Raw genomic sequence first — 27,423 nt, 5'->3', positions numbered from 1 at the left:
TACACTATCTTTATTTAATTTATTTAATTTTGGCTGCGTGGGGTCTTCGTTTCTGCGCACAGGCTTTCTCTAGCTGTGGTGGCAGCGGCTACGCTTTGTTGCAGTGCACAGGCTTCTCTTTGCGGTGGCTTCTCTTGTTGCGGAGCATGGGCTTTAGGCGCTGGGGCTTCACTAGTTGTGGCTCTCAGGCTCTAGAGCGCAGGCTCAGTAGTCGTGGCACACGGGCTTAGTTGCTCCGCAGCATGTGGGATCTTCCTGGACCAGCAGGGCTCGTACCCATGTCCCCTGCACTGGGAGGCAGATTCTTAACCACTGCACCACCAGGGAAGCGCTCTTGCTTCTTTTTTCATAGCTTGTATCATTTACATGTATGTGTTTCAAGTGAAGAAGCACATCTTTCAGGTCTATCCTGTATGATTGTGCCAGTTGGTAACTATACAGACTTTCCTGGCTAAGGTAGTAATTTGAAGCTGAAATACGTACCAAATCATTTGCCTTAGTGTGGGGTTACCTCCACCTGGCAGAAGGGGCACTTTTTTCTAATTTGCATAAATTTACCACCTCTCACTAAACCATGGGCCTATGTGAGGATCCTGGGATGGATATATATGTGTGTGTGTGTGTGTGTGTGTGTGTGTGTGTGTGTGTGTGTGTGTGTGTGTGTATACCTCTTTCTACTTTCCATAAAGGTATCCTATGAACAAAGGCCCTGATGACCTGGTGGTCTCTTGTTTATCTTTTCCTTCTGGGTGTCTGTTTAGCCCTCTGGGCATCTATTCCGCCCTCCAACAGAAGCTGTGAGTTATAGAACTAACCAGCTTCACATCAGTCTCTTGGGTGTACAGACTATGTCTGGGGCTCTGCAGGCTCTGAGACCAAAGAGAATTCATTAGTCCTTCCGCACCAGAGATGTGGAATGCAGGATCAGGGCTGCTGTGACGGGCTTAGGGGACAAGGATGATTTACTCAGTCTGATCTTGGTATTTTTTTTCTTAGGAATATGGTCTGTTTATAAAGAAGTTTTGCAAACCTGAGTGCCTCATAAGGTTTGATTCATGTTGGTTAAAAACAGTAAGCTTCAGAGTCCTATGTTGAAGACAGTATTAAAAAAAACAATATAGAAAAACATATCTAGAATCTAAATCTCTATCCAGTGCCTTTGATTAACCAGAAATTTTCCTTTGTTTCAATTACACCCAAGGATAAGATTTTCTTGAACTATGAAAACCTCAAACCAATCTTTTGTAGGACAGTAGACTTTATGTGTCTACTATTCTGCTTGAAATTATCTGTTTGTCACTTAATCTCTTTCTGAATTTTTGCTCGTGAGTACATTTCTTTTTTACTCAAACCAGGGTTGTTCCTAATTAGAAATTTAAATTACATCTGCTGCAGTTTGTACACACCAGGATGTATTTATGTGATACTTTCAGCCGGCCGAGATATTTTTCATGACTCCAACATACCATTTTTTTCATAGAGTGCTTACTGATGAGACCTTATAAAAATGCACAAGAATGTGCACAGAGAGGCAGTTGTGTGGCTCAGGAGAGACCTCACAAGGAAGAGATTTCTTAAATATATATAGTTAAGAAATATATGGTACAGAAAAACACTTCTCCCTCTGTCTTACGCTGTTCTTTATACGTTCTCCCTTAGTGTATCTCATGGATGTGTGCTGTTGGAAAGTGAAAATAATCGTACAAATGGAGATATTGCATTAAATTTCAATGAGGTGATTAAGGAAACTCATTTTCAAAGATATACGTTTATTTCGGTGGCTTGCATGTTGCTTAATCAGGAAATGACCAGAATACTAAATACAGGTAGGTTGGGCTTGTCTCCATCAGTAGCTTTGAGAGGCAGGCTGGGGGCTTCCCTGGTGGCACAGTGGTTGAGAGTCCGCCTGCCGATGCAGGGGACACGGGTTCGTGCCCCGGTCCGGGAGGATCCCACATGCCGCGGAGCGGCTGGCCCCGTGAACCATGGCCGCTGAGCCTGCGCGTCCGGAGCCTGTGCTCCGCAACGGGAGAGGCCACAACAGTGAGAGGCCCGCGTACCGGAAAAAAAAAAACAGAAAAAAAAAAGAGTCAGGCTGTTGAAAGGAATGACATGGAGGTTAAAACAGCAGAGGCCCTTGCTGTGGGTGGAAACTACTTGGCTGAAAGCATGAATAAGTTATACTTGTTATTCATGTCAAGGGAAAGCTAAGAGAGAAGGGATGAATATTTGTATCTACCCAGGCATTATGCACTGCTACAGGATATTAAAAAATAAAAAGCGGATCCTGAGACTTAAGCTCCTCTTCCTATAGGAAGGAAGAGGAATAGAGGCTCCATTATTTGACAATGCTTTCTTCTGAATATTATATTTCAGATTTGACATTTTCAGCCAATAAAATATTGCTAAGAAGGTTGCTAAGGAATTCTCTAACATAAAACATTTATTACTGGGACCACTGTCCTTGAGCCTGGGGTTATGTTTAAATGTTTTCGATTAAAAGCCTCTGATTTCAAGGCTAGATAATTCTCCCCCTTTTTTCACGGCCCTGTATTGTCTGGGTACTTGTCGGCTACACATGTTGGCCATAGATTGACCACAGAACTATTCCTAAGAAGAAAGATTCTAGTGTGATATTGTCACACTTAATCAGATTAGATATTGCAGAATAAAATCTTTTACAAACTTTTTTCTTTTCAAACCTTTCCTGATATTTTCGTAAGAGAGATTCATGGAACTTGGAAAATTCTCTGTGAAGCTTCTCTTAGCAAAGTGCTAGCACAGAAACCCTTTTTGCCACTTGAGAGCCTATCCTTTAAGCCTCAACTTGCTATTCTCTGAAATTTTCTACTCCTCTGGGGTCTCACTGACTCCCTTCCACCTTGCATCTCTGACTACTTCCATCATCCCACTTTGAGGCTTGTTTGAATATCCTTGTGGTCTGCTCTGGTGGTTTTATGAATTGTTCCTAATTAAAGTGTAAGCTCTGTTAAAGGGGTTGGTGTCTGTTTTTTTGTATCTCCCCTCATGCCTCATAAGCCCCTAACATAACAAGTCCATAATGGGGTGCTTGGCTAAGTAGATTTACTTTGTTTGGAAGTCTGTTAAGAGGCCGAAGTTAAGGACAGTCATATTTTATGTTTTCTACATTGAGCTGAATACTTAGCTCCAGACACCCACCTGGTCTAAGTCAGAAGTGCTTGGTTTGAGTCTCAGCACTATTGCTTAATTAACCTCATGATCTTTGGCATACGATTTAACATCTGTGTCTTTATCAATGATTTATTAATCCCTCAATTCCCTTTTAGTCCAGATGTTTGAAGACAGCTTGATTGATCTACAGCACTGGTTCTCAAAGTGTGGTCCCCAGGTCAAGAGTATCATCATCTGGGAACTGTTAAAAATGCAAGTTAGAGATGCCCCCCGTCCCACACCTACTGAATCAGAAACTCAACATTTTACAAGCCCTCCAAGTGATTCTGATGCGTGCTGAAGTTTAAGAACTACTGATTTGCCGTGTAGTCAAATCCCTGGTATGGTGAGAAGCTCCATACCACAATGTTAATGGACATCGATGATTCTGCAGTCATTTTATGGTTGGCATTTAAATCCAGTGTCTCGTTTCATCTTTAAGCCTCTGAAGAATGGCTCACTATTGCATGATACTCAAGTTTGCAGGTACTACCCACAGAACTGAAGCTCCTAAGCTTCTATAAACTGTGGACAATTGAGGGGTGAAAAATCTTTCTGAGGGTGAACAAAGAATATGCAGTGGACGGGGGATTAATTTCCAGCGGCAGCCTCCTAATTTTGTATTCATCCCGTTGTACGCGTGCTAGGCTACACATGCAAAGTCTGCTGATATACGTTCGGTAATTGGGCATCCAGCAGCCCTGTTTGCATGCAGAGGTGGTCGCACACCTCCCATGTGCAACTTGAAAATCAAAGCCCAGTTTGAAGCTGGCTGAAGGCTTACTGCTAGGAAAATGACATAAGGAAGAAATGGCTTCTGTTAATCAGAGCTTTTGGCCTCTACTGTTCAATCTTTGCTAATTTGTCCTTTGAAACTGTATGTTCCATGTGGGACAAAGACTTCTAAGAGTATCTGGGATTTTTTTAAAAAGACCTACATTTATAAGCTGATTGTATTTATCCGTAACGTTTCCCCTCACACTGTACCTACATGTACGCTGCAGTCTTGCTGTGCTTATGTTTCTGCTCTATGAAGTATTCATACTTCTGTGGGACTACGTGTAACATCACAAAGAGCCACCCCCCAGCACAGACTCATGGACTGGGTCTCTAGCATCATTTCATTTCAATTCAGCCCACATTCATCAAGCAGCTACTTTGTGCCAGGGGCTGGGCATATATGGATCCCTCAAGCACCGTTTCTGCCCTCAAAAGCTCACAATATTGTAACAACTTCTTGAATCAGAGGATTGAAGTGACTCCTTACTTCTCTGAACTCCTGATTATGCTCGACCCGTGTCCCCAGGAGAATGAGGGGCCCAGCAGACCCCTGCCTAGAAGTCAAAGCCCCAAAACACAAGACTGTGGCCATCTGGCCACTCAGATGGGTCATCAGGAGGAGGTGGCTGCATTGCAAATGGCCCCTACGCCCAGTGTGTGGGAGCCAAAAATGTGTGAGTGTTTCCTGTACTCCTGTAGTGGGTGACATGGAAGAGAAGGCCAGTCATCTCAAAGGGATGTGCCCATGAGCGCCACCTGGAGGCATAGAGGATCCCTACAAAGACAGTTTACCAAGAGCTGACCCTGAAGAAGTCACTTGTCATTCTCCATCAACTGCTTTATATTTCCATATGTGGCCGTGTGCACTTGTTTTAGTTTACCAGATAGATTGTAAGCTCCTGGAGAACACACCTGGGTCTTAAAAGGAATATTATCTTTCCTAGTACCTATTTGATGGTGATGATCATAAATACAGTATATTATCAGAAAGAATGTATGGTGCTTTATACGCATTAATACTTTCTCAAGATAACCCAATTTTTCTCTTCATTCTAGCACAGGTGCATATACCTTGATAATACCAAATGAAAAACGAAGAAATGAGATGCAACGGAGTATGTATATTATTTACCATTCAAAATACTTCTTTCTTTTTTTTGTTTTTAAACTACAGTTTTTGTTACTTTATTCATAACTTTTTAAAAAATTTATTTTTGGCTGTGTTGGGTCTTCGTTGCTGCATGTGGGCTTTCTCTAGCTGTGGCGAGCGGGGGTTACGCTTCGTTGCGGTGCGCGGGCTTCTCACTACGGTGGCTTCTCTTGTCATGGAACACGGGCTCTAGGCACGCGGGCTTCAGTAGTTGTGGCTCACGGGCTTAGTTGCTCCCCAGCATGTGGGATCTTCCCAGACCAGGGCTCGAACCGGTGTCCCCTGCATTAGCAGGTGGATTCTTAAGCACTGTGCCACCAGGGAAGCCCAATTTTGGCAGTTTTAATTATACCTTTTAAAATTATTCTATTTTAGTGCTTCTAAATTTGTTTCTCTGTGTTAATAGCAGAGCTCATTGCACGGTTATAAATCTGAGGTTTCTGTTGGGCTTAAACAGTTTCACACCTATCAAGTTCCTGTAAAATTCGGCTCACTGCAGATGTCCTTACAGGACTTGGAACACTTTTGAAAGAGACAAGTCATATATGAAATAGATTATAAAATAATCTGTCTCTTTCTAGACCTGTCCCATTCCTTTTTTATAAATTTTTAGTTTTGGCTGCGTTGAGTCTTTGTTGCTGTGCGTGGGCTTTCTCTACTTGCGGTGAGCTGGGGCTACTCTTTGTTGCGGTTCCTGGGCTTCTCATTGGGTGGCTTCTCTTGTTGCAGAGCACGGGCTCTAGGTGTGGGCTTCAGTAGTTGTGGCACATGGGCTCAGTAGTTGTGGCTCGTGGTCTCTAGAGCTCAGGCTCAGTAGTTGTGGCGCATGGGCTTAGTTGCTACACATCATATGGGATCTTCCTGGACCAGGGCTTGAACCCGTGTCCCTTGCATTGGCAGGCGGATTCTTAACCACTGCGCCACCAGGGAAGTCCCTGTCCCATTCCTTCTTAATGGAATTTTTTTTTGTCAGTCTCTGTGTTCCCATAATTTTGTAACTATCAGAGTCTACCCTCAGCTGTTTTTATTCGTGACTTCACTTTCCTTCTTTAGATTATAAGCTCTTTGAGGGCAGGGGCTACATCTTACTTGTTTTTGTGCTCCTTGTACCTAGTGGGCATATAGCATGCTTAACTGAAGTTGTACAGTAAAATAAATACTACCCTTTAAAGTTACAGTATTATACCTTAGAGTTGGAAGGAGAACTAAAGTTCATTTAATTCACAAAGAAGTTCTGAGGCTTGTTCAAGTCAACCGTGGGGATAGCACTGAGATTCTGTGCTCTCCTATCTTGAACTTAATAGGAAATTTAATTTTGTAATGACCAATGGACATAAGGGCACAGCAGGAAAGCAGCTCTATAAAGGTCTCCACTGGACAGGTAGGCCCCTGGGTGGTACATCGGAGTCTGTGCAGAGTATGACAATCACAGCTATGCTAACACAGTGACTGTGGGCGCTGCCTGCAGGTGACCAACGGAATCCCAAAGATTCTGGCATTTTACAAGTTTTTGATTTAAATAGTTAACAGGAATTTAAGCCTCAGTGCAGTCTGGATTTTTGAGATGTTTCAGAAAGTTTTTTTCCCCTCTAATAATTAAAAAATATTATAAATGGACGTTTGAAATAATCACTTCTAATGAGATTCGGGCACACATTGGAAGAACAGAACTAGTATCTCTGGCGCCCCCTGCTGCCAGTCAGTGTGTATTTGGGGAATGAGCACTGCTCTACATGGAGTAGGCTCAGCCTAGTGGTTCCAAGTGCCAGGAATCTGAGAGGCCTCGTTCCTCATGGTTACATTAAGCTTGGGGAATATTTAAAATAAAGTGAATACGGACATTAGAATTTTATGGGGATTTGTGTTTACTGTGTGTGAAAAGTTCTTATTGACACATGAATGCTTTGCACACACTCTCTATAGGAAACTTTTAACATTAAATGATACAGGGTTTGAAAAATGCCAGAGTGGGAGGAAAAACTGAACTTCTTTATTTAGTAGGAGTTCAGGTTGTTTTCAATTTTTAAAAAAAATTTATTTATTTTTGGCTACGTTGGGGCTTTGTTGCTGCGCGCGGTCATTCTTTAGTTGTGGTGAGCGGGGGCTACGAGCGGGGGCTACTCTTCGTTGTGGTGTGCGGGCTTCTCATTTCAGTGGCTTCTCTTGTTGCGGAGCACGGGCTCTAGGCGCAAGGGCTCTAGGTGGATGGGCTTCAGTAGTTGTGGCGCACGGACTTAGTTGCTCCGTGGCACGTGGGATCTTCCCGGACCAGGGCTTGAACCCATGTCCCCTGCATTGGCAGGTGGATTCTTAACCCCTGCGCCACCAGGGAAGCCCCTGTTTTCAAATTTGAATCTTCTGTGCAGACTCTTGGAGAGAAAGTGCCTTAGGGTGACTCCAAGGGGTTAGGACTGGGTGGGTGGTGTCTTCCTTTCCTGGATATCTCGTCCACTCATGCTTGCATGTAGTTAATTGTCCATCTGATGGTGGTTTGTTATGCTTTCAAGGGAGCATTTCCCTTTTCATGCTCCAATAATTGATGATTTGATATTTCTCACCTGGCTTAGTGGCTGCAAAAGAGCTGGAGGACCTGAAGAGGTGGAAGGAGCAACAAAGGACGAACCCCATTAACCTGGCACCCATGCAGCTAGGTAAGCCAGCAAGCCAGTTGCTTGAATGCGGAAGGACAGGGCCACCCAAGGATCCTGTTAGCACCTTACCCACATCTGTCTTTCAGTGTACGTTATAGGTCATTGGACCATTGTGCTGCTTGAAATGGAATGCATTTAATGTCGAAACATGCACTTAAAGTCAAAAGTATGCAGGTATACTGTTGTCTCTGATTTTCTGCAAGTAGCAAACGGATGATGCCACAGTTATGTGGGCGTAGAAGGATGGCTTAATTGCCAAATAATTTAGAGCCTCTTAGTTGATCAGCTCTGAAGAAATCTTACCTGGGGCGCTGCATATGCCCTGTCGTAGCTTTTGTTCCCATCCTGATTAGTGCTATCACAAGCATATTAATCATGGCAGTTAACTGGTTATGGGAAAAAGAATGAATGGAGAGTCAATTCCAACACTAAGATGCGAGTGGGCTGGGGACACAGGGTGGGTATAAAGAGAACATCGCCTGTGTTTTAATTCGCAGATAGAGACTTTTGGGCCTCTGGAACACGTGGCAGTGTGATGAATTGTCTGTGCTGCCTTTGCCTGGTGTTTGAATAATTCAACAGGGAAGCCCTCTAATAGGAATCATTCACATCTTCTCTTTTCTCTTCCAGTAGCAGCTGAGAGCTTAAAGGGCTAGACACACAGTTCCCACCGATTTAGTTCACACAAATGTGTTACGAGTCAGAGGCCACTTACTCTCACAGTGTTTTTTATCTATTTATTTATTTTTTTGGCTGTACTGTGTGGCATGCGGGATCTTAGTTTCCCTACCAGGAATTGAACCCACACCCCCTGCAGTGGAAGTGCAGAGTCTTAACCACTGGACTGCCAGGGAAGTCCCTCATAGTAGTTGTCAAGAAGTATTTTTTCCAAGATGTAGGTAAACATAACCTAATTTGGTAATCATTTAGTGAGTGCAAGTAATAGTAGTATCATCACCATCCCACTGTATTTCATTAGAGGGGTTAATCTCGTGTCACCTTTTTGCTGAGTAAGCTGCATTTGAGGGGTGCAACCTGGAGACAGCTTTGTCCTTCCTAACTGGCCCCCTCACACCAGCTATGTGGGTCTACTTTTTCTTATGTTCTTTGGATGAAATTAGATTTTTTTGGTATTTCTCAAATAATAAAGTTGTCCAGCTAATTCTAGGCATAAAAACAGTGTCATTTCAGTAATTAAGTTTAGTCCTAAATACTGATCAAAACTCTGTTACTGATAGAGATTAAAGCTTCTTCCCTGCTCCAGCCCAGGTCTGTTTTGGATAGAAAGTGGGCAAAGGAAATGGGGTGTGGCTGAATTTTTCACTATTGACTCCACTGTTCCCACATTCTGACCCCTCATGGGTGAAAGGGAGAAGGAGAGGTTAGGGTCCATAGTGCACCGATCCAAGTTTCTTCAAGTTTTGGTGTGTGTTTACTGTGCATCTCATCCCTGGGGTTCTTGGAGTTCTTCAGAGTCCCTCCTTGCCCGCCAGCCATCTCTCACCTGGACTTCCTTGATAGATATGATACTTTTTCCTGCTGGCAGTGCTTGGCTTCACCGCTGGCTCTTGGTAGCTGGACCATCTCTGTAGAGCTCCATTGTACCTCTGGGTGGCCCACATGGGCAAGGCCCTTTTTAAGTTTTTTGGCCATGCCGTGCGGCATGCAGGATCTTAGTCCCCCAACCAGGGATCGAACCCGCGCCCCCTGCAGTGGAAGTGCAGAGTCTTAACCACTGGACTGCCAGGGAAATCCAGGGCAAGTCCCTTTAAGATGACGTTAGATTGGCATTCTCTTTCATGACAACCAGATTGGGAGTGCAGGAAACACTTGTGCATTCTTCCCACAAACTCTGGGAATACAGGCCACTTGCCCTGCAGCCATCTTTTCTTTATGACCAGTCTGAGTAGCTACATGAGAACAGCCGTGTGCCTTTTCGTTCTGACCTTCCTAAGCATGGGTCCACGAGGTCCCTCAGTCTCTTGGGGACACAGATTGAGCCCTTCAAGTGATTTTCATTAAACCTCTCTTACTTACATTGATGTGAAGATTCCTCCTTCCCCAAACACATACACAGAGAAGATGAAATTCACAAAGACATCTTTTCTCTGATTTCTACCTTCCTTTGACGTAGCTAACCTCTTTTATAGACTGAAGGTAGTTGCCAATTAAGGTTCCCCAAACTGGTTTTCAGTTACACCCTTGCAGGTCCTGCCTAGGGAGCCAAGTACTTGCCTTGGGGGTTTGGAGTTGTTGGTGCCTACTGTCTTGGGGCCTTAACCAAAAAAGAGCAGGAGTTCTGCTATATGGTGTACCTAGGAATGGTCAAGGGGGAAGAGGGTAGCAAGTAGAAAGGAATTCTAGAATGTTTTAAACTTTGAGATGAGTTTTAAAGAAAACCTACAAATGCGTATCCATCTTTCTCCATTTTTATTTTTTAATTTAATTTTTAAATTTTTTGGCCACGCCACCTGGCATGTGGGATCTTAGTTCCCTGACAAGGGATTGAACCCGTGCCCCCTGCAGTGGAAGCATGGAGTCTTAACCACTGGACCGCCAGGAACGTCCAACTGTCTCCATTTTTAAATTCTCAACTCCTCCTCTATTCCTCTACCCCGTAAAATATTGGAATGGTTCTAGGAGATACTGAAAGTGCCTGTAACATTAGACAAAAGCCTCAGTAGCCCTCACTGTTTCTTTCCTTAGGGCCAAGACCAAACAGGTATTATAGAGCTTTTGGGACTCAGAAGTCTCTGTGGTGTCTTTATCTGTTCAATTATAGCAACTATGATGAATGCAGTTGTTTTACTGCATCTTCTGTGCAAGTGAATCTTTCAGAGAACTGACAATTTTAGTGACCAATTCACCGGAGAATTATTTCAAAGGAATCTTTAAAATATGCACGCCAAGCTTGCATAAACACTGAGAAATCCCTAAACAGTAATTCTTAGATGATTGTCAAATTGCAAGGATTTCTGGCCCCCAGTTATTATAGGTTTAAGAGAGAGCAGACGAATGACCTAACATCCATATTTTTCTCTTGAACACCTAAAGAAAAGAACAATAAATAGTATGGATTGACAATCAATTTTAATTAGAATATTCCCATTGTACTTTTAAAAACTGCGTTATAAAGACTGTATACTCGTCTCATGGCAAGACCTCTGAGGCTTTCCTGAGCTTTCGTTACTTGAATACAGGGCAATAGAGTCAGAAGAAGAAAAACATTGGAAGCATCACTGATCATCATCTTTATTAGGTTAAGGAATGGTCATACTCTAGCAGAAAGAATGTTCTGGAATTTCCAGAGCACTATCTCTTATTATTTAGCATGGACCTTCAGGTGTGATTTCAGTCTAAAGAAAAACTGGAATACCTACGTGATTGAAAAACCTTAGTAGCATTGTCCTCTTCTTGGGGGAATATGGCCTTATCTTTCTGTCCAGCTCTTTCTCTTTTATGCATGGCTGTGTGCTCATGGCCATCACGTGGTTACATCTTCCATTTGATGTTGGTTTTAGCATCTGTAAAACAACTCAGGAAATATGCATCAGGTACTATTCTCTAGGTACTTCAGGGAGGAGCTAAAGCAGAGGATACAGGAGAGGGGTCTGTCCCGGGAAGAACCCATAGGGTCTTGCTCAGTTACAGTTCCCCCTTTTCTTTGATACTCCTTAACCTTGAGGAGAACAGGTGTTGGACAAGAAAGGGAGTAACGTTTTGGGTGGAGAGGTTAATCATAAACTCGGCAGAGGAACTCGGTTTCAGTTATGTCCTTATTTCCAGGGGTATGACAATGTTAAAGAAACTCATGGTGTAGGCTTATCATGTATTTAATTAGTCTTTGATGGCTGACAATTCAGCTTAACGTTCATGTTTCACCTTCATGACTTTTTTTTTCCCTTAGGTGGAAACCAGTCAGAGGTTGAAGTCAGGCAGAGACAACAACTTCAACTGATACAATCTAAATACCAGAAAAAGGTCAGAATCCATCTCTTTTAGCTTAAATTTGGCAAGAAATTAGAGTACCAGCACTTTGAAAGTAACCATGAAATAACACAGTAACTTTACCAAAAGCATAAAACCTTCAAACAAACTGCAAAAGAAAGTCTCAGATATCAAAGAAGTCAGGATGTGAGAAGTGAAGGGATAAATACTGCAAATTCTCACCCAAGCTGTCTATCAGTCAGTGAGACCTTTGGTAAAGGGGTTTTTTTCCCTCCTAGTTTAAGTCTCTACTATGTTTAGAATATTCACTTTCCAAGAACATGGATTTGTTTACTCCATTCCAGTCCTGAAAGTACTACAAAAATTTTTAATATTCCAGCAATTTTTTTTTAAACAGTAAACTCTGAGTTTTATAATTAGCAAAAATTATCTGCCCTTTCTTCTCTTCAACCTGGTGGAGGTGGGTTGGGGACAGAGGAGACAGAAAGACAGAGACCAAGGAAGAAACACAAAAAATTTCATGGGCAGCAAATGTGTCCTGACCATCCGCTGTGATCTAAGTAGCTTGAAGAACAACCTATAATCATGGCGCGCTATAGCACAAAAAATACTGTAATTTGCCTTTCATCATAATTTTTTTTAACATCTTTATTGGAGTATAACTGCTTTACAATGGTGTGTTAGTTTCTGCTTTATAACAAAGTGAATCAGTTATACATATACATATATCCCCATATCTCTTCCCTCTAGCATCTCCCTCCCATTCTCCCTATCCCAACCTCTAGGTGGTCACAAAGCACCAAGCTGATCTCCCTGTGTTATGCGGCTGCTTCCCACTAGCTATCTATTTTACATTTGGTAGTGTATATATGTTCATGCCACTCTCTCACTTTGTCCCATCTTACCTTTCGCCCTCCCCGTATCCTCAACTCCATTCTCCAGTAGGTTTGTGTCTTTATTCCCATTGGTAGCATCTTTAGGATTCTCTATGTGTAGTATCATGTCATCTGCAAACAGTGACAGCTTACTTCTTCTTTTCCAATTTGGATTCCTTTTATTTCTTTTTCTTCTCTGATTGCTGTGCCTAAAACTTCCAAAACTATGTTGAATAATAGTGGTGAGAGTGGGCAACCTTGTCTTGTTCCTGATTTTAGAGGAAATGGTTTCAGTTCTTCACGATTGAGAACAATGTTGGCTGTGGGTTTGTCATATATGGCCTTTATTATGTTGAGGTAAGTTCCCTCTATGACTGCTTTCTGGAGGTTTTTTCATAAATGGGTGTTGAATTTGGTCAAAAGCTTTCTCTGCATGTATTGAGATGATCATATGGTTTTTCTCCTCAGTTTGTTAATATGGTGTATCACATTGATTGACTTGGCGTATATTGAAGAATCCTTGCATTCCTGGAATAAACCCCACCTGATCATGGTGTATGATCCTCTTAATGTGCTGCTGGATTCTGCTTGCTAGTATTTTGTTGAGGATTTTTGCATCTATGTTCATCAGTGATATTGGCCTGTAGTTTTCTTTCTTTGTGACGTCTTTGTCTGGCTTTGGTATCAGGGTGATGGTGGCCTCGTAGAATGAGTTTGGGAGTGTTTCTCCCTCTGCTATATTTTGGAAGAGTTTGAGAAGGATAGGTGTTAGCTCTTCTGTAAATGTTTCATAGAATTCGCCTGTGAAGCCGTCTGGTCCTGGGCTTTTGTTTCTTGGAAGATTTTTAATCATAGTTTTAATTTCAGTGCTTGTGATTGGTCTGTTCATATTTTCTGTTTCTTTCTGGTTCAGTCTCAGAAGGTTGTGCGTTTCTAAGAATTTGTCCATTTCTTCCAGGTTGTCCATTTTATTGGCATAGGGTTTCTTGTAGTAATCTCTCATAATCCTTCTTATTTCTGCAGTGTCAGTTGCTACTTCTCCTTTTTCATTTCTAATTCTATTGATTTGACTATTCTCCCTTTTTTTCTTGATGAGTCTGGCTAATGGTTTATCAATTTTATCTTCTCAAAGAACCAGCCTTTTAGTTTTATTGATCTTTGCTATCATTTCCTTCATTTCTTTTTCATTTATTTCTGATCGGATCTTTATGATTTCTTTCCTTCTGCTAACTTTGGGGTGTTTTTGTTTTTCTTTCTCTAATTGCTTTAGGTGTACGGTTAGGTTGTTTATTTGAGATGTTTCTTCTTTCTTAAGCTAGGCTTGTATTGCTATAAACTTCCCTCTTAGAACTGCTTTTGCTGCATCCCATAGGTTTTGGGTCTTCATGTTTTCATTGTCATTTATTTCTAGGTATTTTTTGATTTCCTCTTTGATTTCTTCAGTGATCTCTTGGTTATTACATAGTGTATTGTTTAGCCTCCATGTTTTTGTATTTTTTACAGAGTTTTTTCTGTAATTGACATCTAGTCACATAGCGTTGTGGTTGGAAAAGATACTTGATACGATTTCAATTTTCGTAAATTTACCAAGGCTTGATTTGTGACCCAAGATATGATCTATCCTGGAGAATGTTCCATGAGCACTTGAGAAGAAAGTGTATTCTGTTGTTTTTGGATGGAATATCCTATAAATATCAATTTAGTCCACCTTGTTTAACGTATCATTTAAAGCTTGTGTTTCCTTATTTATTTTCATTTTGGATGATCTGTCCATTGGTGAAAGTGGGGTGTTAAATTCCCCTACTATGACTGTGTTACTGTTGATTTCACCTTTTATGTCTGTTAGTATTTGCCTTATGTACTGTGGTGCTCCTATGTTGGGTGCATAAATACTTACAATTGTTATATCTTCTTCTTGGATTGATCCCTTCATCATCATGTAGTGTCCTTTGTCTGTTGTAATAGTCACTGTTTTAAAGTCTATTTTGTCTGATATGAGAATTGCTTCTCCAGCTTTCTTTTGATTTCCATTTGCATGGAATATCTTTTTCCATCTCCTCACTTTCAGTCTTATGTGTCCCTAGGTCTGAAGTGGGTCTCTTGTAGACAGCATATATATGGGTCTTGTTTTTGTATCCATTCAGCCAGTCTGTGTCTTTTGGTTGGAGCATTTAATGCATTTACATTTAAGGTCGTTATCAATATGTATGTTTCCATTACCATTTTCTTAATTGTTTTGGGTTTGTTATTGTAGGTCTTTTCCTTTTCTTGTGTTTCCTGCTTAGAGAAGTTCCTTTAGCATTTGTTGTCAACCTGGTTTGGTGGTGCTGAACTCTCTTAGCTTTTGCTTGGCTGCAAAGGTTTTAATTTCTCTGTCAAATCTGAATGAGATTCTTGCTGGGTATAGTAATCCTGGTTGTAGGTTTTCCCCCTTCATCACTTTAAAGATGTCCTGCCAGTCCCTTCTGGCTTGCAGAGTTTCTGCTGAAAGATCAGCTGTTAACCTTATGGGCATTCCCTTGTATGTTATTTGTTGTTTTTCCCTTGCTGCTTTTAATATTTTTTCTTTGTATTTAATTTCTGATAGTTTAATTAATATGTGTCTTGGTGTGTTTCTTCTTGGATTTATCCTGTATGGGACTCTCTGTGCTTCCTGGACTTGGTTAACTATTTCCTTTCCCATATTAAGGAACTTTTCACCTATAATCTCTTCAAATATTTTCTCAGTCCCTTTCTCTTTGTCTTCTTCTTCTGGGACCCCTATAATTCGAATGTTGCTGCATTTAATGTCTCAGAGACCGTCGTAGAGACTGTCCTCAGTTGTTTTCATTTTTTTTCTTTATTCTGCTCTGTAGTAGTTATTTCTACTATTTTGTCTTCCAGGTCACGTATCCGTTCTTCTGCCTCAGTTATTCTGCTATTGATCCCTTCTAGAGAATTTTAATTTCATTTACTGTGTTGTTCATCACTGTTTGTTTTCTCTTTAGTTCTTCTAGGTCCTTGTTAAACGTTTCTTGTATTTTCTCCATTCTATTTCCAAGATTTTGCATCATTTTTACTATCATTATTCTGAATTCTTTTTCAGGTAGACTGCCTATTTCCTCTTCATTTGTTAGGTCTGCTGGGTGTTTACCTTGCTCCTTCATCTGTTGTGTGTTTCTCTTTCTTCTGCTTTTGCTTAACTTACTGTGTTTGGGGTCTCCTTTTCGCAGGCTGCAGGTTCGTAGTTCCTGTTGTTTTTGGTGTCTGTCCCCATTGGCTAAGGTTGGTTCAGTGTGTTGTGTAGGCTTCCTGGTAGAGGGGACTGGTGCCTGTGTTCTGGTGTATGAGGCGGGATCTTGTCTTTCTGGTGGGCAGGACCATGTCTGGTGGTGTGTTTTGGGGTGTCTGTAACCTTATTATGATTTTAGGCAGCCTCTCTGCTAATGGGTGGGGTTGTGTTCCTGTCTTGCTAGTTGTTTGGCATAGGGTGTCCAGCACTGTAGCTTGCTGGTCGTTGAGTGAAGCTGGGTGTTGGCATTGAGATGCAGATCTCTGGGAGATTTTCACCATTTGATACTACGTGCAGCTGGGAGGTCTCTTGTGGACCAATGTCCTGAAGTTGGCTCTCTCACCTCAGAGGCACAGCCCTGACACCTGGCTGGAGCACCAAGAGCCTGTCATCCACATGGCTCAGAATAAAAGGGAGAAAAAGAAAGAAAGAGAGAAAGAAAGAAAGAAAGAAGATAAAATAAAATTAAAAGTTATTAAAATAAAAAATAATTAAAAAAATATTTTTTAAAGTAATAAAAAGAAAGATCAACCTAACCAAAACACAAATCCACCAATAATAACAAGTGCTAAAAACTATACTATATATAAAAAAAAAAGATGGAGAGACCGAACCCTAGGACAAATGGTAAAAGCAACGCTGTACAGACAAAGTCACACACAGAAGCATACACATACACACTCACAAAAAGAGGAAAAGGGAAAAGAAAAATATATTGTTGCTTCCAAAGTTCACCTCCTCAATTTGGGGTGATTCGTTGTCTCTTCAGGTATTCCACAGATGCAGGGTACATCAAGTTGATTGTGGAGATTTAATTCGCTGCTCCTGAGACTGCTGGTAGAGATTCTCCTTTCTCTTCTTTGTTCGCACAGCTCCCAGGGTTCAGCTTTGGATTTGGCCCCGCCTCTGCGTGTAGGTCGCCTGAGGGCGTCTGTTCTTTGCTCAGACAGGATGGGGTTAAAGGAGCAGCTGATTCGGGGGCTCTGGCTCACTCAGGCCGCGGGGGAGGGAGGGGCACGGAGTGCGGGGCGTGCCTGTGGCAGAGGCCGTCGTGCGTTCTACCGGGGAAGTTGACCCTGGATCCTGGGACCCTGGCAGTGGCGGGCTGCACAGGCTCCCCGGAAGGGGGGTGTGGATAGTGACCTGTGCTCGCACACAGGCTTCTTGGTGGCTGCAGGAGCAGCCTTAGCATCTCATGCCCGTCTCTGGGGTCCGCGCTGATAGCCGCGGTTCCTCCCCGTTGCTGGAGCTCCTTTAAGCAGCGCTCTTAATCCCCTCTCCTCACACACCAGGAAACAAAGAGGGAAGAAAAAGTCTCTTTCCTCTTCGGCAGCTCCAGACATTTTCCCGGACTCCCTCCTGGCTAGCCGTGGCGCACTAGCCCCTTCAGGCTGTGTTCACGCAGCCAACCCCAGTCCTCTCCCTGCGCTCCAACCAAAGCCCAAGCCTCAGCTCCCAGCCCCGCCCGCCCCCGCAGGTGAGCAGACAAGCCTCTCGGGCTGGTGAGTGCTGGTTGGCACCAATCCTCTGTGCGGGGATCTCTCCGCCTTGCCCCCTGCACCCCGGTTTCTGTGCTCTCCTCTGTGGCTCCGAAGCTTCCCCCCTCCACCACCCGCAGTCTCCACCCGCGAAGGGGCTTCTAGTGTGTGGAAACCTTTCCTCCTTCACAGCTCCCTCCCGCTGGTGCAGGTCCCATCCGTATTCATTTGTCTCTCTTTTTTCTTTTGCCCTACCCAGGTATGTGGGGAGTTTCTTGCCTTTTGGGAGGTCTGAGGTCTTCTTCCAGCCTTCAGTAGGTGTTCTGTAGGAGTTGTTCCACATGTAGATGTATTTCTGATGTATTTGTGGGGAGGAAGGTGATCTCCACGTCTTACTCTTCTGCCATCTTGGAGCTCTTCCTTTCATCATAATTTTGTGTTCCATTGGTTCAGACTGAAAAATAGTAACTGCTTTTTGTCTTCTGTAATCTCAATACAATTTAGCTTAAAAGAGAAGAATGTATAAGAATCAAGAGGGAAGCTGAAGAAGCCGAAATCCAAAAAATGAAGGCAGTTCAGAGACAAAAGGTAAGACATTGGAGAGAATGGTGAGTCAGCATTTACTGAGGGCTTCTGATGTGCCAGGTTGTCTCCTAGACACTGTTCATATACAAAGTATTTAATCCTCACAAGAGCCTATGAAGTGTATAATATTCTTATTACCCAAGTTTGCAAATGAAACTGACAGAGGTTTAGATAACTTGCCCAAGGACTCGTAGCCAGTAAATAGACGTAGGGTTTGAATCCAGTCTGACTGATTTCAGAGCTAGAGTTCTTTGTCATCACACTCTCTCGCCTCCCAGGTAAGTGATCAAAGGAGTAGCTGTGTATTTGGCCGGAAGGCACAGCAGTTAGTAACAATGGCCACCAGTGGTACACCATCATATTTATATCCAAATATTGAATTTTCCAGGGTGTTAAATAGGTGAACATACGTCTCTCACTGATAAAGAAAAAGCATGCATTTACATTTCAGTATTAGTGATATGATCTATTTCAAACCTCAAACTGATGTTTTTAGTTTTGATACTCTTTCTGGGGCTTGGGGGGAAAATCTCTTTAAAATGCTCATCTGCTAGAGAAGGAAGAATGTACTGTTCTTCTATCCCTATTACCCCCCTCCTGCTCCCATCCCCCACAAAGTCCTAAGCTATAGTAGGTTTTAAGCGTTGGAGGTCTGGGGGCAAGAGGTTGACTCATGGTACCTTTGACCAAGTATGACATCTGCTGCAGGTTTAAGTCATGAAAACACAATTCTTTTTCTTGCTGTCCGTATCTCTCTTCAGCCTTCTCTTTCTTTTTTTCCTCTTAAAGATTGAGTGTTGGTCAAAATTTAAACCTGGTTACCAAGCAATAGATATTTTTACTAGAGTTAGTGAAGCCCAAAGCTGATGGCTTGTGGAATGTGCAAGAGTGTTAGTCTTTTCTTTCCCCGAGGAGCTCTCTACCTGGCTGGGGAGCAAACTGAGTCTTTCTTGCAAGGTGTCCTGTTGTGCTGTGTGACCTTAGACAGGCCCCTACCCCTCTCTGAACTATTCCTGTAAAATGAGTCTGTAAGCCCCACCTCCTTGTCTCTCAAGGCAGGGAACATGTGTAGATGTAGAGATGCTACATCTGTAAAGATGTAGGCTCTGGGGTCGAGATAAGACTGGACTTACACATGAGGAATTGAAATGCTGGAGGTATAAAAAAAAAGAGTATAGGCACTTTGTTTACTAAATTTGACTCAGCAGTTCACTTCCAAGTCATCAGCTATTATACCTTCATTGAAAAAATTCTCATAATAACTTTTCAAAACATGTCTTTCTCTCTCTTTCTACCTCTCTATTCCTCACTCTTTTCCATTCAACCCCACACCTGCCCCATTTTTTCCCGCAAAGAAAGGTTCACACTTCAGTCTTGTGATTGTAGAGAAGGTATTCTCTTTATATAGCATAATCATTCTGTATTTCAGGTGCAACTAAGAAAGTCATCAAATTTAATTAAGGGGCTTGCAGATCCTAAAGAATTGTGTTGTAGACTCTTATCCTAAAAGTGATTTATTCGTTGTCATTTAATACCCATTATTAGCTGGCTTGTGGGTCATTTATATCTCATTTTTTCTTTGGTCAAGTTATGTATACTATTCAGAAATGTTAGTGGCTGAAACAGTTTTCTTTAACATTGAGTAAAAGCAGCATTCCCTCCCTTTCCAAGTTATACTATAACACCAGATGTACATCAATCATTAACTACAGAAATCTTAACTGGGTTGGCTTTTCGAACCTGACAAGTGTAATGATTATTGGTATAAATTTGTCCAAAAGTGAGAGGTAGGGAGAGGGCGTTGCTACGTATAGATCCATCCCATTCAAAATGTGGTCCTTGAACCAGCAGCCTTGATATCACTTATTAGACATATAGAATCTCAAATCCCACCCCAGGCCTTCTGAAACAGAACCTGCATTTTAACAAGCTCCCCAGGTGATTCTTGTATACATACGGGTTTGAGGAGCATTAATCTAAATTGCCTTACAAGAGAAGCAGCAGCCCACTCTGGTCCTTCCACAGACTTGATTTCTCTGGCTAATTGGCCCGGACTGCCACCCTGACCTAGCTCTCCCTGTTGTATATAAATCTGTTGCCTTTCATACGAAACGTGAGCCCATTTAATAGCTTGTGTCAGATAAAAGAAAAATGGACATTAGCCACCTAGAAATAGCATACTTCACATTGCCAGTGTGAAAATGGCCAAGGGAAGCGATAATGGCTGTGCTTATGGAGCATTTATTCCTTAAAATGCACAGCAAACACACACATGGACACCAGCTTACAAAATACCACGGTCCCCCTCAGGCAAATGGCTGCTGTCCAGGAACTATTAGCCAAGTCGAATCCAAGAGCCTGTTGCCACCCGAGAACCTCTAACTTGGCCTCTTGATCTTAATCCCCCTTGACCTTCAGTTTGTCCTCTCCCAGGAGGGGTCACCAGGGAACACTGGGTCTCTTTCTGATTGATCACCACCTGTGTGTGGGTGCGGGGAGAGTAAACTGTACTCCCTGCCAGCACATATGGGTCCTTAATACGCACAAAGGTATGAAAGGCAGCCAGCTCTTTAGCCTCTGACCGTGTCAGTGGGATCCAGGATGAGTTAACCCTGTGGGTTAAGGGGAACTTTGGAGAGGGCACTGGGATGCTTCAGTTAAACTTGTATTCCCTACATTAGAGTACGGTGATGTTATGTATTCTTCCAGTGGTGTCCTGGGGCCTCCTTGTACTGGCTCATGAGAGTGGATTGTTCTATTCTGTGGGCTAGCGGAGTTCATGTTGGTAGACTGAAACTAAGCACGAGGAGTATTTTCACCACAGAAATTGGTAAATGCTGCAAATCAACCTCCCCTCCTCCTCCCTGCTAGAGCTGGTTGGGAAGCTTATCAGCATGCCACTGCTTTGCCCCGAAAGGAAAGAGGTCCTCCTTTCACTGCCTCCGCCCCCGGCCCTGCCGCATTCCCAAACCAAGCTTCAGAGGGCTTGGCAGCGAGGGCAAGGATTTTATGAATTATCCGGCACATTATGCGTCTGATACTTACTGATTTAAAAATAGATTACGACCCATGTGGTAGGCAGAAAAATGCCCCCTCTCCTCCTCTTCCACATTCTAATCCCTGGAACCTAGGGAGATGTTCTGTCACATGGCAAAGGGGAGCTAAGTTTGCAGGTGGAATTGACGTTGCTAATCAACTTACTTTCAAGTAGAGAGAGTGTATCCTGCATTATTCAGGTGGGTCCAGTGTTATCATAAGGGTCCTTAACTCGGAAGAGGGAGAGAAAAGATTGAGAGCATGAAGAGGTACAGCAGTAGAAAGACTCAGCCTGCCATTGTTGGCTTGAAGCAGAGAAAAGCCGTTGGATAAAAGAGACTAAACCTATGGGTAGGAGCTACAAAACCATAACTATGGTACCCCTAACTTCTACACTGAACAAATAGATGACTGACATCTTAGGATAGCAGAGCATGCAAACAGAAGATGTGATTCTGGAAATAGAGTCCTTATTGTGGGGGTAGGAAGAAGTAAAGACCCTGCTGTAGTCTTGGGAGGATATTGCTAGCTACCTAAAAGCCTTGTGGACATAACAGCTGCTACTGGTACTGGAGTCTGCCAATTTCCCTCAACATCAATATATTATTTTAGCCCCGTTAGACCCATTTTGGACTTCTGACCTCCAGAACTGTAAGATTATTAACAAATTTATGTTGTTTTAAGCTATTAAGTTCATGGTTGTTATAGCAGCAATAGAAAACTAATACAACTCATGTGGTTTTATAGTGTGTTAATTTCTCTTCCTGGAGATCTGTATGGCAGACTAATAATTTGATTTTTTTTCCAGACTTTCATAATGCCCACGAGCTTAAAAAATAAAAATCTCCAATTCCATGTCAGAGACCCTCCCTACCTCCTGGATTCATCTTCTTCTGCCTTTGACCCTCATATGTTTGAAATCATATTATATAGGGCTATATAGTTTACAAATTCTTTCATTTGATTCTCCCAACCTCTTAGGGTATCATAACCTCAGAAAGGGCAAGAAATCAGCTAGGGATCTGAGTGGCAAACGAAGCCTTTCCTTGTTCTTTCCAGTAAACTATAAAGTCATAAAGCTGATGAAGTTATGTGGAGCCCTGGAGGTCACGGTGTATTACGTAGACACTGAGAAGCATCATTAGTTCGTTTTAATGTTATAAAATGAAGTAGGAGCTACTTTGTACCTACTTCATTTCCTATTAGCATAGAAAACAAGGTATGCATATTAGATGCAGAGATGCATCCATATACATGTTTTTTTTTTTAATTAATTAATTGATTTTTGGCTGCGTTGGGTCTTTGTTGCTGTGCGCAGGCTTTCTCTAGTTGCAGCGAGCGGGGGCTACTCTTCATTGTTGTTTGCCGGCTTCTCATTGTGGTGACTTCTCTTGTGGAGCATGGCTCTAGGCGCATGGGCTTCAGTAGCTGTGGCTCATGGGCTTAGTAGTTGTGGCTCTATAGCGCGGGCTCAGTAGTTGTGGTGCACGGGCTTAGTTGCTCCGTGGCATGTGGGATCTTCCCGGACCAGGGCTCAAACCCATGTCCCCTGCATTGGCAGGCGGATTCTTAACCACTGCACCACCAGGGAGGCCCCATATACATGTTTTTAAGAAATCACACTTGTTGCTTATTTCTAGGAAACAAGTACTAGCGAGGGCTAACGGTTTAAGAACAGTTTTAGGAATAAAACTCAACATGAAGGAAATTATTTCAATATTGTTTTTATAAACTGGGAAAAGTTTCCATTTCTGAAAACTTTCAAGGAACAAAACAAAACTTTCAGGTATTTCCCAGAAATATGGATCCTACATCATGCATTTCTTTGTGGATGAACTGGTGTGGGCATTAAGCCTCTGGTTGTTGGAATGCAGTAGGGTCCCATTAATTGACACCATTAATTAATCCCATAATTTGGGGATGTTAATGATATCTCTGAAATGCAGATGTAGTACTAAAAGGGTAAGCTAGGGCTTCCCTGGTGGCGCAGTGAAAAAAAAAAAAAAAAAAAAAAAAGGGTGAGCTGTAAGCTTCTTTACGTTTCACTTTCCTTAGCTGTAAAATGGGTATAATAATGGGACTGGTGGGATTAAAGGATACAATAGGTGCAAATCTCTTTGTACAATGGGTAGCGCTCAGTAAGCAGTGAAAAAGGGTGCCCTGACCTAATTATACATGTAAAGAAGTGCCCTAATTCATTTGACTCTACTATTATATCAACCTCTTGTGTGGAAGGCAGAGAGGATTTTTATTTTACACATGAATTGGATTGGTTTAATTTATTTCTAAATTAAATAAACCCACATGAACTGGGTTGCTGGAGAAAAAACACACTGGCTCTTCCTGTCAAACGAGATTGCTGGGCTTCCCTCCCCGCTGGGTCTTTAACAATTCCTAGTGCACAGCACTTTCCTTTGCAGTCTAGGCTCATCTCTAATTACCGACATCTTCCTCCTTTCACATTCTTCTTATTGTCACCTTTCATTTTCAGCACATGACCTCATTTCCCACCTTGTAGTGAATAAAGACCACAAGGCTGGAAGTACCTATATTTTTCTGTTTCCTTACTCTTCCTTTGCTGTTTCTGCCCCCGTCTCATCTCAGCAGGAATAAGAGAGTGCTCTCCCTTCTTGCTATGATGGATTCTCCCACCTGTGCTTCCCATCCCATCTTTCCTCCATCTCCCCGGGAACATTGCTGCTCCATCCGTTAACCCTCCTTTTCTCCTGTAGCTTTTTTTTTTTTTTTGCGGTACGCGGGCCTCTCACTGTTGTGGTCTCTCCCGCCGCGGAGCACAGGCTCCGGATGCGCAGGCTCAGTGGCCATGGCTCACGGGCCATGTGGGATCTTCCCGGACCGGGGCACGATCCCGTGTCCCCTGCATCGGCAGGCGGACTCTCAACCACTGCGCCACCAGGGAAGCCCTCTCCTGTAGCTTTCTTGTTGTTTCTGTTTTTCTCTCTTGGGGTATAATCATACTGAAATCTCTCATCTTAAAAACAAAGTGTCTCTGTTCTGGTTTGCTTTCAACTCCTCCCTCCTAAGCATCACAGCTAGATGTGCCACAGTGTATCTCAAATCCAGTAGGTTCAAAACTGACCTCATATTCATTCTGATGCTCTTAAATGATAGTCACCAGTAATCTTCCCCCCTTCTTTGACTCATTCTATATTAATATAGCCTACCTCCTACTATTTCTTGTAACTCTCTTATTTCTGTCCTCCACGTTTTTGTAGAATTTGTCCTTTCTTTTCTGTCCCTGTTGTCTTAATTTGGAACTCATAATTTATGGCCTGGATTACCGTGAGAACCACACCATTGGTTTTTATATTTGTGGTCCTTTCTGCGGCTTATCCTTCGTGTTGCTTTCAGGGTGAGCTGCTTACTATCCTGCTTAAAATAACATAATGGCTCATCATTGCCTTTAATGAAGTCCAAACTCCTTTACTTGGCATATGAATTTCTTTATAATTGCCTCTTCCTACTTTCTCAACCTCGTCCTCCACGCATCTCACTACATACCCCTTTGAATTTATCCACAAGCTTCTTGGGGTTTCCTGAACTGGCATATTCTCTTGTGCCTTTCTATATTGAAAATATTGTATGTTATAGGAATGCCCTTTTCCTATTCAGGGCCACTACTATCCCATCATTGCCTTTGTGCAAATTAGAAACAGATTCTTCATCCAGGCAGTCAGTTCTGTGGGTGCTCAGATTGGTGACAGATGGTACTTTTGTGAGAAATAGAAGAAGACACCTCTGCTGTGCTGAAACACCCCATGCTGGGATGCAAGCCTTGGTAAGCTGAATGCTGCCTCTATTTCAGCCTTTTTAACCTCTCTGCTAGGCCTCTGGGCAGTAAGAAACCATACAGTGGAGTGCAGTAGCCTTGCTCCCATCACCTCCTTTTCCTCCTGGAAAGTTCTTGCTTAAGATCGGTCTCTATCTAGAATTTCTACCTCTCATTAGACCCATGGTTCTTAACCTTTTATTTGGTCATCAGCCCCTAGGGAAATCTGAAGAAAGCTATGGACTCACACTCCACAAAAATGAGAATACTCCTATCAGACAGCTTATTCATGAACCTGAGGTTAGAAGCCATATTCCAAATGTTATTCAAATTTTGGCTAACCTTAACCCTAACCCTAACCCAGGATGGGGTCTCCCCACACAGAAGGCACTGAATGAATGTCTGTGGAACTGTTGAAAGCATTTCCCAATTGCCCACTTCTGTGCTTTTTCTTTGTATTCATATTACATACTTGCAAACCTCTATTCCCTAATATATTTTACACACTGCCATCATGGCTTTCTTGTCTGTGTTCCCAGCTAGCTTCTGAAACTTTCCAGAGTAGGCACTGCTCTGCTTTTATTCCCAGCATCTAACAGAACATAGTACTGAGCATATAATAGGCATTTGATAAATGTTTGTCGAATACGTGAGATTCAGTGATATTAAATGACTTGTTTAAGGTCACTCAGTGATGGTGGACCTAGAACTCAGTCCATATTTTTTCTTCTGGACCTTACGTTCTTAGATCTTTTATATTATGTATTTGTATATGTATAAGTGTGGTTAGGTGATTCCTTAACTCACTGTTAAATGGAAAGAAATAAGTAGTCTGACTAAATCTAAGTATTTGGATTAGTGTATTAAAACAGCTACCACAGTGGTAGGTATTGAATACTTAAATACTCCAGTATTTTGCAAAATACTTCTCCATCAACTCTTGAGGGATAAACAGACCTTTGTTGGATAGAATTTAGCTACTGAGTAATTGTTTTTTAAGTTGAGTCCAATGATAATCTATTAGTGAAGAGATGAAAATCCATGTTCCAATTTCTGACCTTGCTAAAGGAACCCAGCCCTGGTCTCTAAATGCTTGTGTGATTTTCTCACTGTTCTCTAAGTAGCATTCCTAATCCTGGTTTAATCAATACCTACTGCTTGCTTGCTTGCTGTGTTTTACCTCCGAGCCCCCTTTTCTTCCCCCAGAGATGTGGGGAACTCATCACAATTGACTACTTTTGGTTTCATGAGTCAGGATTTTTTTCTAGATTGAGATCATGTTTATTCAGTTGTACAACTTTGTTAGTTTGCTTCTTAGAACTGTGATTCATTAATAATCCAATTGCCTTGTATTATAATTGAATTACAGTTGAATTGTATTACAATTCTCTTGGATTGTAGTAAATTTCCTTTATGTTTTTTCTGAAACTGAAATCATCCATTTTACCTTTCAAAATGGGATGAGTAAATAGTTCTGTGTGAATGAAGACTTTCATGGAAATGAACAATATGAACGGTTTTTTCCTCTCTTTGGAAGATGGAGCTAAACTTATGTTAGAGTTTGGAAGTGACGATCTCTATTATTCCCTTTTCACAGGTCTTCCTAAGGGACAAGTCCATTTTTTTTTTTTAAAGCAAATCCAGCTGCTTGACTTCTCCCTTGGATTCAATGAAAACTTCAAGTCTCTCCTGTATTGTAGAACTTGTTTCAACTCCCCATTAAATTTGTTGTCTAGGAAGTCTACTTGTTTTTCACAGGCAAATTTAAAAAAATGAAAGTTGTATCATAGTAAAAAAACACAAGTGTTTCTGGGTTATTAAGTTGGATTAAAATATGCCAGAGCCATGGTGACAGTAATATCAAATGTGAAGTTCTTTATCTCTAGACTCTCCAAACAACTAATTTAAAAAATGAGACGATTCTTCTATTCAAGTAGATGGCTTTTTTTGGACATTTGCTGTTCAGTCTCTCAACAGCTTTTAGTATCTCATTCTAAGTCAGAAGGGAATTGAATTGGCTTATTGAAAATCTTTTCCTGAATGCTTTATTGTAATGTGGAGATATATATGTAGTATCAACTATTTAACCATTTATATATATATATATATACATATTTTGTATCATCTATTTAATCATTTATTATAATTTTAATTTAACATGATTGGTGTGGAAATTTCATGTTTTCCTTAGAACATTTTGAAAACACTGCTTAAGATATAAATGTTGCTATCATCTGAACTAAGGTAAAAATGTGAAATATTGATTCTGTGATTAAACCAATCAAGTTGGGAGAGGGGAGCCATGGAAAGAACTTGGAGCCCCTGGCTTTCAGTGTAGGGCACATGGGTTGTGAGAGGGTTATCACCTTGGAAGCCCTGGTAGGTACCATATTGGACTACTGAGGCCACTTGAGCCTAAAGATTTTGGACCTTGGGTAACTTTAACATCATGATTCTGCTTAAAGCTTTCCTAATAGATTACATTTTGATACTTGAAATTTCAGAGCAATAAACTAGAGGAGAAAAAGAGACTTCAAGAAAACCTCAGAAGAGAAGCTTTTAGAGAACATCAGCAATGGTAAGTTTATATTTTCAGAACTTTGTACCTTTTATAGACATATTATTCATTGTGCTTTTAAATTCTAGGTGATAGTAACTATTCAAAAC

The 27,423-nt window shown here is 41.9% G+C and overlaps 1 protein-coding gene across 1 annotated transcript in view; it reads left to right on the top strand.

Moving 5' to 3' along the window:
- The window catches only part of EPSTI1 (epithelial stromal interaction 1), a 98,770-nt gene that overhangs the window by 14,899 nt on the left and 56,448 nt on the right, over positions 1–27,423 (top strand). Inside the window, exons 2-6 of the mRNA XM_024755315.1 lie at positions 5,029–5,087; positions 7,690–7,773; positions 11,681–11,754; positions 17,850–17,933; positions 27,261–27,334. Of these exons, the coding sequence (XP_024611083.1) occupies positions 5,029–5,087; positions 7,690–7,773; positions 11,681–11,754; positions 17,850–17,933; positions 27,261–27,334 (375 nt within the window). The remainder of the gene's footprint in view (positions 1–5,028; positions 5,088–7,689; positions 7,774–11,680; positions 11,755–17,849; positions 17,934–27,260; positions 27,335–27,423) is intronic.

Source organism: Neophocaena asiaeorientalis, unplaced genomic scaffold (genome assembly GCF_003031525.2).
Source record: "Neophocaena asiaeorientalis asiaeorientalis breed wild unplaced genomic scaffold, Neophocaena_asiaeorientalis_V1.1 scaffold59, whole genome shotgun sequence".
NCBI lineage: Eukaryota > Metazoa > Chordata > Mammalia > Artiodactyla > Phocoenidae > Neophocaena > Neophocaena asiaeorientalis.
Note: the sequence above shows the minus strand (reverse complement) of the source record. Positions and strands in the feature narration are given on the sequence as shown.